The sequence below is a fragment of the Hemitrygon akajei genome, chromosome 11 (genome assembly GCF_048418815.1).
Source record: "Hemitrygon akajei chromosome 11, sHemAka1.3, whole genome shotgun sequence".
Classification (NCBI taxonomy): domain Eukaryota; kingdom Metazoa; phylum Chordata; class Chondrichthyes; order Myliobatiformes; family Dasyatidae; genus Hemitrygon; species Hemitrygon akajei.
Genome location: NC_133134.1, coordinates 38,838,196 through 38,851,007, shown reverse-complemented (window position 1 = coordinate 38,851,007; position 12,812 = coordinate 38,838,196). Strand labels below are relative to the sequence as shown.

The 12,812-nt window shown below is 38.3% G+C and overlaps 1 protein-coding gene across 2 annotated transcripts in view; it reads right to left on the bottom strand.

Moving 5' to 3' along the window:
- Positions 1–12,812, bottom strand: part of ap5z1 (adaptor related protein complex 5 subunit zeta 1) — a 54,956-nt gene that overhangs the window by 17,571 nt on the left and 24,573 nt on the right. For both annotated transcript variants that reach the window (XM_073060654.1, XM_073060655.1), the window contains 6 exons: positions 11,189–11,226; positions 8,214–8,376; positions 7,419–7,597; positions 7,104–7,246; positions 4,541–4,687; positions 2,386–2,497 (listed from right to left, as the gene is read on the bottom strand). In XM_073060654.1, coding sequence (XP_072916755.1) covers positions 2,386–2,497; positions 4,541–4,687; positions 7,104–7,246; positions 7,419–7,597; positions 8,214–8,376; positions 11,189–11,226 — 782 coding nt within the window. The remainder of the gene's footprint in view (positions 1–2,385; positions 2,498–4,540; positions 4,688–7,103; positions 7,247–7,418; positions 7,598–8,213; positions 8,377–11,188; positions 11,227–12,812) is intronic.

The window sequence follows — 12,812 nt, the reverse complement described above, 5'->3', positions numbered from 1 at the left end:
TACACAAACCTGCATATCAAATTGGTGCATATTAAACTAGTGAGTATTAATTATTAATTACCTTTGAGAAGAACTGAATAAGTTTGAGGCAAGAACACAGATTCAGTGCCAATAGTGACAGCCAGATTCTTTAATTCATTTCGAGTCACAAAGCACTATGGTGTAGAAAAAGGCACTTTGGCATATCTAGTTCGTACTGAATCTGCCTAGTCCCATCAAAATGCACCCTCCATATGCCTCCTATTCATGTACTTATCCAAACTTCCCTTAAATGTTGAAATCGAACCCATTTCCACCACTTCCACTGGCAGCTCGTTCCACACTCTCACCACCCTCAGTGAAGTTCCCTCTCATATTTCACTTTTCACCCCTAACCTAGGACCTCTAGTTCTAGTCTCGTACAACTTCAGTGAAAAAGGTCTGTTTACATTTACCCTATTACATTTACCCCTCATAATTTTGTGTACCTCTATCAAAATCTCACCTCACCTATGCTCCACAGAATAAAGTCCTAGCCTATTCAACCTTTCCCTATACCTCAGTCTTCAAGTCCCAGCAATATCTCTGTACTCTTTCAATTTTATTAATACTTTTCCTATAGTAGGTAACCAGAACTGTACACAATACTCCAAAATAGGCCCCACCAACATCTTGTACAACTTCAATATAACATTCCATCTCCTGTACAGTACTTTGATTTATGAAAGCCAATGTGCCAAGAGCTCTCTTTAAGATCCTACCTGCCTGTAAGGCCACTTTCAATGAATAACTGATCTATATTCCCAGATATTTCTGTCCTACAACACTCCTCATTGCTCTACTGTTCACTGTGTATGTCCTATCCTGGTTTGTCCTCCTAAAGTGCAACACCTCACACTTGTCTGCATTAACTTCCATTAGCCATTTTTCAGCTCATTTCCAACTGGTCCAGATCCTGCTGCAAGCTTCCTCTCTGTCCACTATGTCTCCAATCTTGGAGTCATCCACAGTTTTGCTAATCCAGTTCATCACATTATCATCCAAATCGTTGATACAGATGACAAACAACAGACCCAGGAACGATCTCTATGCTCACTAGTAACAGGCCACCAGTCACACAGGCAACCACTCTCTGACTTCTCTCACAAAACCAATGTCTAATCTTCAACATTCTGACAAAACGAGCAAGATCACCCTCAGCCACCTTTCTACAAATAGCAGGTTTGATAAATCTATTTCAGAACCAGTTAAAAGTCAGCTATAATGGAATGGGAGTTGATCACACAGGGCAACAACAGGTTTCTTTCTAATGATGTTGGGGAATATGAATAACTTTAATAATTTTTAGATCTCTTTTAATATCACTAAGTTTTTTTATTTCCAAACTGACCTTTACTTAAAAAAAAAATCATGTCTCTGGATTATTTGTCTTGGTTTCTGAATTATTAATCGTGTAACCAAACCACCATGCGACAAAATACATAGGATGAAAGAGAACTCATTTTCCATTGTTGTTGTTCAAACTTGCTGAAGTACTGCTGAATAACTAAGAATGAATTATTTGGCCATCATCGACTGTAGGTATGTCTCATCACATACAGGCCAAGAGCTAATCACACTTTCAATTTTGTAGATTATTGCTCTTCACATACATATCAAGGTAATTTAAATGAGATCTTCCTTGATCACCCTTTCAGCTGGTCAGCTCCATATTCTGTCAATGGATACATGAAAAGTTCCTCAGATCTCCTCTTATCTTTCTACCTATTACTGAGTCTCCAGTTACTCAACTCTTTACAGAGGTCATATCCTTCCCATTTAACCCTTCTCGGACTCATTCAATACCCACACCTCAGTTGTGCTCCAAGAAAACAACCTTAATTTTGCAACTCTTCACCACAGATGAAATCTATATCCCTGATAATATCTTTGTCAATCTCCCCTCGACTCTCTATAGTACAATTTAAGCAGGATCTTCCTCCTCAGCTATAAAGGACAGTATCCCAAATGTCACCTTTATCCTCCAGCCCAACTAGCTTCAGAGATCTGTGGACATGCACTGTGAAGCTCTCTCTGATCCCCTCTTCTTCAGTATCCTCTTTTTTTATTGTGATTCTCATCTTGTCTGCACTTCCCAAGTGTATTACCTCATACTTCTCAGCAGCCAATTGTGAGAATGCGCACTTTGGTGTTTAGCCAATTGGTAGACTACTAATAGTGTGGTGCGACAGATGTTAAATAGTTCATGTTTATTTAATTAGTGTGCAGTTACTTTGACAGTACAAGAGAGACATTTTCCAATTGTTCCACTGAAATATCCAAACTGCTTTCTCAATTGAATTAGTGAAGAAGGGTAAAAATTGACAAATAACTGAAACAATGGATTAAACAATGATCTTTAATTACCTGAGTAACAACTTTGAAGTAAACCTGCAATAGAATGGGAACAGTCTGAGCACACTGTACAACTCTAGGTCGCTTAGCCATGTCCAAAAGCACTTCATGAAGCTGATTTAATCTGCGTAAGAAAATGTATTCTCAGTCAATGCAGGGTAAGGAATAACTTCATAAAGTATTGGAGAGTCAAAATCAAACAGCACAGAAACAGGTTCTTCAGACCACCATGACCATGCTAATCTTCATGTACCAATCCATACTAATTGTGCTTATTAGCAATTGGCCTATACCAATTGCTGATAAGCACTTGAATCATCAAGATATAATCTTTACATCTTGGTGATTGAAGTGTTCATCCAGAAATGCTTTAAATTCTGACAGTACCTGCCTCCACCAACATCTCAGGTGATGTGTTCCAAGTTGCAGCTACTCTTACAATTTTTTTAAAATCCTCATGCCCCCCAACCCTCTTATTCTTCACTATAAACCTACGCTCTTTGGTTTTAGACTTCTCAGTTATCTACCCCATCTATGACTTTCATAATTTTGTATATCCCTATCAGATTTCCCCTTCAAAAGAAAATAAACCAAGCCACTCCAGTTTCACCTCATAATTGAAATGTTCCACCTCAGGTAAACCATCCCTGGTAAATGCTATTGAGTTCCGTTATGCCCTTCCTATACTACAACCACCAGAACTGCACACAATACTCGAGCTGCAGCATGATCTTTGTGCTCTTAAACTGTGTGCACTGGCTAATGGAGACCAGATTCACAAATCTTCTTTGCCATCTGATCCATTTCTGATGCCACCATTAGGAGTATTTGGAGAAGTACATCAAGATTCCTCTATGCTTCAAAACTCTATATGGTGCAAGTCCCACCCTTATTAGAGCTCCCAACTACACTACCTCACACTGATTTGGGACTAAATTCCATCTGTATTTGTTCCACTCAATTTACCAGTTGATCAACATTGTTCCATAACCCAAGAACATCTTATCAATAACACTAACAATTTTAATTCACCTGCAAAACTTTCTAGTCATACTGTCCACACTCATAGCAAAATCATTAATGTATGTGAGATATTAAGGATCCCAACTACAATCTGAGACATTTAATATAATCCTCTAGATTTTCCCAGCACCCCCATTTGAAATCTGAAACCAAAATTTAGATAAGTAGTATTCAGTTAAGTCCCCATCCATATTCTCTGGCCCAACACACAGATTATCTCAGTGGTCCCTAATAGACCTCACTTTTCCATACCCCTTGTTATCCCTTTGCATCCTCCTTACTTTTCACCCTTGCAATAATTCTCATTATTTCATTTTTAAGACTCCCATTTGTCTGATCCAATGTATTCACAAGTAGCTGCTCCCACTCTCACATTTGGTTCTTTTATCATTCCATGGTAAATAGCAATCTACTGCACAATTTAAGCAAAAGCTAACAAAAACTTTTAAAATACAAATCAGATTCCTTTAGCAGTCTTCTTCACCCTCAAGAGTTAACATTTTGCTCACTTCTTCATTGATGTCACTCTTAAGCAAATCAAAGGAATGCAATGTCCTGGACTAAATAATTATAAGAGTTCTCTCTTTCCTCCATATTGACTTGCATGCATTTGATATTAAGTAGAGAATAAGGAGAAAACGATTCACAGAGAGCTCAAGAAAACACAATAGAAAAGGTGCAATAAACAAATCTTGGCATAGTTAATTTGCAACTTGCACACAGCTAGATCACAGAAATAGCAATAGGGTCATGATCAGGTAAGTTTGATGTACATTTTGGTTGAGAGTTATAGTCAAATAAATAAATAACATTAATAAATAATGAGAAATAATTCAAGTAAACCAAAACATACATAGAGGATAAGGTTACAAGAATAAATAGATTTAATTATTGGCACATTGTGATTTCAGCATCTCAGAGCTTTGTATTTGATTTTTCATCACTATGCATAGTAAAGCAATCACACATGTCCAAGACAGAAATAGAAGCAAGTGACACATTGGTATTATGATTCACTTAGTCCTTGATCCAAACTCAAACACATATCCATACTGAGTAAACAAAAGCCTTGATGTAAGAGGTTACAAGACAATCAGAGGACGTCAGCTCTAACCTAAAGCTTAAATTACTTTGCCTCACGTACCTGTCAATAGTATCTCCTGCTCCTGTCTCCACACGAAGGATGTAAAAAAACATGCTCCTGTAGTGTGGATTGTGGAATGCCTCTGCAGAGTTTAAGACCTTTCTATTCTGATCAGCTATTACCTTCTCAGTCACTTGAGAGCTTGACCTAAAAGATTAAAAACAAAGAATTTGAACAAAACTGAAGATTCAAGCTCAAAAAGTTAACAATATCACACCTACAGACATTAACTGTCATAGAATTAGCAAAAAAAAAATTCTGGTACTAATCTCAGTAGAAGGTACATGAGGCATTTTCCAAAATTTTCATACACATTACACATTTACTGCACCATGAATATTCATATGATCAGTAGTTAAGTATCAGTCCTCTGTCAAGCACCTTACAAATAAAGCATAAGTATTGATTTTACTGTTAAGAAATACATTAATGCGGACATATTCCTTAAAAATTAATTCCATTTTCATCTTTTTTTAATTTATAAAATACAGGTGATATAAAGCCAGCATTTACAGTCCCAAAGTTTCTTGAGAAATAGGGTGGTGAGCCATATTGTTGAATCACCTCTGCCTTTCTTATAAAGGTGTTGTTAGGAAGGATTTTCAAAACTTGGGCCCAATGACATTGAAAGAAGTAAATTTCCAAGTCACAATGAAGGGAAAGCTGCAGGTGATTACATTATCATAAATCTGCATCTTGTCTCCTTCTATGTGGTACAGGTTGAAGATTAAGAAATGCTTTCAAAGTACCCTCAGCATTAAGTTTATGATGAGTCACAATTCCACTGACTTCTCCAATACACCACCTCCTTTCACTGAAAAACAAGTCTAACGGTAAGATCTGCTCTAAAGAAACAAAAAAACTACATCCTGGTGAATCTCTTCTGCGCTTTCTCCAAAGCCTCCACATTTTTCCTGTATTGTGATGACCAACTGCACTCAGTACTTCAACTATGGCCTCCTTAAAGTTTTATACAGCTGCAACATGACTTCCTGACTTTTATATGAAATGGATATGATACATCATGGTATCATGGTATAGCCCTCAATTTCTGATGCAAGTTCATTCCTTCTTCCTTTATATTCTTTCAGGATCTTGCCCAATTTCAGCTTCCTAAACTTTATATATGCTTCCTTTTTCTTTTTGACTAATTGACCATATCTCTTGTCATCCAAGGCTCCTGAATCTTATTGTTGTATTTCATCCTCACAGGAACATGTTGATCCTGAACTCTAATCAACTGGGTCTTTAAAAGCACACATAATAAAACAATAATGGTCAAGTAACATACAGGCACTGTGTAGATAGACATAGACAGCTGCTTGAAGTGAAGAGTATTAAGGCTTTTTGGCACTCATAGAAATATATCCTAAGCTATCTGGTGTGAGAGAAGAAGGGAAGAAGTAAAGCCATGAGTATCTCTAAAAATGGAGATGAGCAAGTTGTGCTGGCTGCAAAATATGATACAGAAACAGTCATAAACAGTTAAACAAAATTAAACCAAATATTTTGGATGGCAGAAGCTTGAAATGAAACCCAAAGTTTAGTAGCACCCAGCATATCAGACCACATCTGCCCACACCCACAGAGGAATATAATTAATGCTTCAGGTTGATCTTCCAACAAACTCTGATGTTACGGATTCAAGCAACAGTAAATATATGAGTTAGGCAGGGGTTTTTATAACAAATAACACGTTTATTAAACACTGAAAACAAACCCCCCAAAAGTAAACAAATCACTAACGTAACTGGAAATCAGCTGCTGTGCGGCAGCTTAAACAGTTCTTAAAGCGATGTTGCAAAATCAGTTCTTCAAGGTAGTATTGCAAAAGTTCAAAATGCTTACAGTCCATTTAAGGAGAGACTTTTTAAGACGATTTAAGTTCTCTTTCACGTCGTTTTGTTTCGATTCCCAGTTGAACTACTTTTCCCACGAAGAATTTTACGAAGATGATATATAACGGCTTAAAGGCACTGACCTTTCCTTTACAAAACTGTTCCCAATCCTTTCTGCTATTATTCACATGGATTAACATGGGCACAGTCAACAAATTCCTTCCGAATGAGGATCAAACAAGGTCGAACCTGTTTCACCATCGAAATCGATTCTCCTCGATCTTTTAACTCCTGAACTCCGATCTTCACTCTCCACTGATTCTCATCTAGCAGTATTGTAAAGTAACGGCTGGCAATGACCCTTTAAACTTTAGGCATTAAATAAAACTTCATCTTCCAACTAAACTGCGTCATAACATTAAATCACGCAGTGGCATGAAGTCAACATGGCTAATCCAGCCACGAACTGCCCCTCCTCACAGGGAGGGGTCCTCCTTTTATACCCTGTAAAAAAAAACTGTCACATGACCTCTACTGGCGGGAAAATGACGTCACTCCACCATCACAAGACCATTACCTCAAGTCCAGAATAGCTTCAACACCTGTCACGTGACAAGTACACCACAGTCACGTCACGGGTATGTAACACTGAAATAAAACAACCCCTTCATTTTCCATTTGATCTGGTTTATTAAGAGAGGGGCTGCCTGCAATCTAGACAGTACCTGAGCTGGGCTTCAAGTGTTGCAGTCAAGCAGGGCAGATCAAGCAGTGAATGGAGTATTTCAATTGATGAGTCTGGATGAATCAGATCCGGCAGCAACTCAGTGAACTCAGGGAATAAAGCTGATGCGTTCCAAGCTATGAACTGGTTAGAAAAACACAAAGGCAAAAAAAAAAAAAATTACATCTACGGTGAAACATGTAGCCGTACAGTACAGTACAATATCCAAACAATGATAAACCGAAGCACTCTGAACTGCTGTAGCTTCTACTCAAGAACTATGGGCATATCAATTTTGCCTGCAATCAATTCTCACCTTCAGTAGATTCGGAAAGCTTTTGTGAAAAATGGCAACACTTTCTCTGAGTGTTTTTGCATTTTCTCTGCAAAATTTAACAAATTCAAAGGCCAGCATAGAGTCTTGATACAGTTCTGAAGGAACTTTGGTGAATAATTGCCTGTAAACAGCTTCAGAGTCCACAGCTGCCAGCTCACCTGAAATGCAAATTTCATTTTTTAATTTTTAAAGGCACACCACAGTAACAGGCCCTTTTGGCCTAATGAGCCCACATGATCTTCCTTATTTGTTGTAGGTCATCGAAATGTTTAGCTCAATGTAACTCTTTCTATTAGTGCAGCTTGAACTGTAGGGCATTTCTTACAGTTCTGTATTTCATTAATTTTACATTCTTTTATTTGTGCTCTCTCTGACTCTCTAGCTTCTCTCCTTAAACATATCACCCAGATAAATTCAACAACTCGGGCTTCTCCATATCAGATTGTCCTTTTGTCCTATCCATTATTTGCTCAACTTTGATGCAACTTAAAGCAAACTTTCTCTTTCCTACACCTGACAAAGGTTCATCAACAAAAATGCTCACTCTTTCTAAGTCACAAATGCAGCCTGAACTACTACTTCCAGCATTTTACGTTTTGATTTTGTTCTCCCACTGTCTCTACAGCACTTGTGTAATGAGAGGTAATATGTAATTGTAGCTTTTTTTGTTACACTTCTGTAATTCTATTTAGTCAAATTTAATCATAACACCCTATAAAATGTCGATGCCTTCCCTGAGAATACATAGAACTGAATGGAGTCATTTTGACTTACTGTGATTTAGATAAAATTGAGCAACTGGAAGCAGCACTCTGGCAAAACCGGAGTCTGTACTGATTCTACTGTACAGCGCTTTTACCACTGGAAAGGCTCGATACACAAACAGTGCATCATGTTGACAGATCAGGTCCATCAGAGTCACTGCTTCAATCAGACACTAGGAGACAAGACAAAGAAGAATCAGCCCAAAACAAATGAGGCAGAAATCCAAGGAGAAAATCTTGCTGAGGTAAAAAAAAAAAATCACGAGACTGCAGTGCAGGAATCTGGAGTAAGAAACAATCAACTGGAGGATCTTGGTGGGCTGGCAGCATCTATAGAGGGAAATGGAGAGTTGACATTTTGGGTTGAAACCTTTCATCTAGATGAAGGCTCTTGATGCAAAATTATCAACTGCCTCTTTCCCTCTATTAAAGCCACTGAGTCCTCTCAGCAATTAGACTTTTTTCAGTGCTTGTATTCCTTTCAGATTATGAGCATGGGTATGTGCAGGAAGTCAAATTTGTTGAATTTGGAATATCTTTTGGAATGGGACTTTGAGCAGACACATTTTAGCTATACAATCACGTCCTTAATATACTTGAAGATTATTGAGGGGCAGGGTAAAATTCTGTTACGCTGCTGTCCCTGTTCTCATACTACACATGTACGTGAGTGATTCATACTGTAATGTAGGACACCCCACCCACTATGCTTTACTTTCAATTACTAAAACACATTATGGAAAAAGTTAACAACAACACACACAAAATGCTGGTGGAACACAGCAGGCCAGGCAGCATTTATCGGGAGAAGCGCTGTCAACGTTTCAGGCTGAGACCCTTCGTCAGGACTAACCGAAAGGAAAGATAGTAAGAGATTTGAAAGTGAGGGGGGGAGGGGGAAATGCGAAATGATAGGAGAAGACCGGAGGGGTTGGGATGAAGCTAAGAGCTGGAAAGGTGATTGGCAAAAGTGATACAGAGCTGGAGAAGGGAAAAGATCATGGGACGGGAGGCCTCAGGAGAAAGAAAGTGGGGGGGAGCACCAGAGGGAGATGGAGAACAGGCAAACAACTAAATATGTCAGGGGTAAGAAGGGGAGGAGGGACATTAACGGAAGTTAGAGAAGTCAATGTTCCTGCCATCAGGTTGGAGGCTACCCAGCCGGTATATAAGGTGTTGTTCCTCCAACCTGAGTTTGGATTCATTTGGACAATAGAGGAGGCCATGGATAGACATATCAGAATGGGAATGGGACGTGGAATTAAAATGTGTGGCCACTGGGAGATCCAAAGCTGCACGTCTCCCCTGAGAGATTAGTATACAAAATTAAAGCACATAGGAAGTAGGGTACTCCATTAGCATGGATTGAAAATTAGACAACACAAAAAACCGAACAATGGATCTTTTTCAGTGTAACAAACAGCGTTAAGTGTGATATTGTAGGGATCAATCCTTGGTGTCCAGCTGTTCACAACTTATGAGGTAACAATGTAATATTTCTAAAACTGGATGCCACTGTTTTGTGACAAAGCTGCCAAGGTGGGATCCAGGTAATGATCTAAGCCCTCTTCAGCTTACAGACGTATGGGCAGCCCACACAGACTATCAAGCATTTGGGAGACAAGAGGGATAGATCTGCCAGCTGCTGCAGGGATACAGGCATCTTCTGCCACCTGGGAACTTGGCTTGCGGCCACATTTCTGACTTCTACACTGTTCAGGTTAAATAACAGAAGATAGGAACAGAGCCCTGCTGTAACTTGGGGAGGACCTATAGCAAGTGGGCAACTGTAGGACAACAAGGTCAGTAGGAAAAACAGAAAATAGAGTAACATTTATGTGGTAATAAATTGGAAAATATTTATGTAAAAGGAGATCAGGGTATCCCTGTATACCAGTCACTAGAAGGAAACAAGCAGGGGCAGCGAGCAATTATAAAGGCATACAGTCTTCACTGAAATAGGTTTTAAGCACAGGAGCAAAATTATCTTAATAAAATTATGTAGGGTCAAGGAGAGATGGCACCTGAAGTACTGTATGTAGTTTATGTCTCTTATCTAAAGATGGACTTTCCATTGAGGGAGTGCAATGAAAGATCATCAGACTGATTCCTGAAAAGACAGAATTGCCACATTTGGAGAAAATGCATCAATATTCACTAGAGTTTTGAGGGACTGAAACATACAGAGTTTTGGCATTACTGAACAGGCTGAATCGAGAGAGGATGTTAGGAAACAATGGTTGCACTCTCAGATTATGGGGCAAGACACTTAGGTCCAAGATCAGAAGACATTTCTTTACATAGAGGGTGGTAAGCCAGTGGAATTTTCTACCACAAATAGCTGTGGAAGCCAAGTTATTGAATATATTTCAGAAGAAACTAGTTTTCTGGGCTTGAAAGGCATCAAAGGGTATGGGAAATATATTGGGGATATAGTTAAGAGGGTCAGCCATGATTTCATAGAATAGAACAGTTGGCCCCAAGGGTTGAATATCTTACTCCTGCTCCTATTTTTCTGTTTTCCAACATGTCTCTGGTTGAGTAAAATGCGTTCTGAGTTCTGTCAAATATATGTCACTTCAGAATTATGTGAAGTGTTGCTTGCCATTGTGACTTGTGCGCAGGGCTGCTTTACCTGCAACTGTTTCACAGGATGTCAAGATGCCCCTGGTGGCTTACTATAAACGATGCAACTGAGTTTGCAATACAGTTCACATGTCCATCTCGGCAGAGGAAACAATTTGAAGGAAGCAAACAAATGTAAAGGAAATAAGCATACAACTGTAGCTTTAAATACAAGAGGAGAAAGAATGTGAATGAAGACAGTGCCACATTTTATTGTAGTCCTTAAATATTGTTTAGTTGAACCTCAGCAATATCAAGCACTTCCCATATTTTACTTATGCTGGATAAAACAGATAAGGCCTCTCTGATGACTTCCATTTTATCAAATTTACTTTTAATCAAATTTGTATTAGTACTTACAGCTTTCTGAAGTTCTGAGTCAGACTTCTTTAGAGCTTCTGTAGCAAGAAGAAAATTTGAGTTTAAATCACTTGTCAAGCAAAATCACTGTTAAGAGCTAGAATAATGTTATAAATGTTTTAATCACAGTCTTTCACTCTATATCAAGTTTACAGTCTGTATTCATAATAACTCTGCAGGATTTTTCTTAACAGTCATTAAGTGTTACAGATCCATGGCTTGATCACTGCGTACAGAAACCAATTTGTTGAGATACAGTACAGAATAGGCTTTTCCAGCTCTTCAAACCACACCACCTAGCTATCCCTGATTTAGTCTTAGTCTAATCATGAAACCATTTACACTGACCAATGAACCTACCAACTGGTAAGTCTTTGGATTGTGGGAGAAACCAGAGCACCTGGAGGAAACTCATGTGGAAAACATACAAGTTCCTTACAGGCAGCAGCGGGAATTGAACCCTGGTCACCTGTATTGCAAATCATTGAGCTAAACACTACACTACCATTACACCACAAAAATAAAGATCAGATGTGCATCACTGACCAAGCATACCCACTATGCAAAAGATTCATCATCACATCAAATTCCCCTGCCAATCTCCTCAAAATACTGAGTCAAGAGTGATAAGTAAAAAATGGAATTTATAATGATACAAATATGTGAAGAAGGAACAATGAACAGTTTTTAAAGATATTACTCAAACATGAGTGGTTAGTCATACTAAAACAGCCACATTAATTAGTCTAAAGCAATCTTAAATGATACATTGTAAGTGAATTTGTGCCAAACAAGAACCCAAGTATGAAAATGCAAAGATACAATAATTGAAGGCTTTCTACACACTCTGGTGGCAGAAAGAAAATATTACAATTGTGTTTGTGTACAAGAGTTAAATCTTTTATGTGGACATAAACTCACTAAAATTAACAGCTGAGGTAATTTTATCAATGCATTCCAATGAGGAACATTATTTCTTACAGTCAGGTACAATTTCAGTATCCTCTATACTATAGTCTCTTCAATTAATTTTTGTACATTTGGTTGTAACAATAATATAGACAATCCATTACACTGAACAACACACACAAAATGCTTGAGGAACTCAGCAGGCCAGGCAGCATGTATGGAATAGAGTGCAGTTGACATTTTGGACTGAGACCCTTCATCAGGATGGAGACCCTTTGTAGATGCTGCCTGGCCTGCAGAGTTCCTCCAGCATTTTCTGTGCGTTGTTTGGATTTCAGCACCTGCAGATTTTCTCTTGTTTGTGATTGGACTAATCCATTACTGTACACACATTTGAGCCAGGTTGCTGAAATGGTGTCATCAACCGACAGTTATGATTGTAAAATTTAAATATTAGTTTGCATGCACAAGTTTAATTTAGCTCAATGCTCACGTTGAATTTTATATCACAGTAATAACAATTACTAAACAATGGTATAGGTGATTGTAAACTGTGCCAATCACAATATGGGCTAACAATTACTTTAATGGTTCACAATCCTTGCAAGACTTCAATCACTTCACAGGGAGAACAGTGAACTAATTAAGATCATTCTGCTGAACTGAAGCAATCGTTTTAAATTAATGTCATTACAATAATGCTAATCTTTACTAA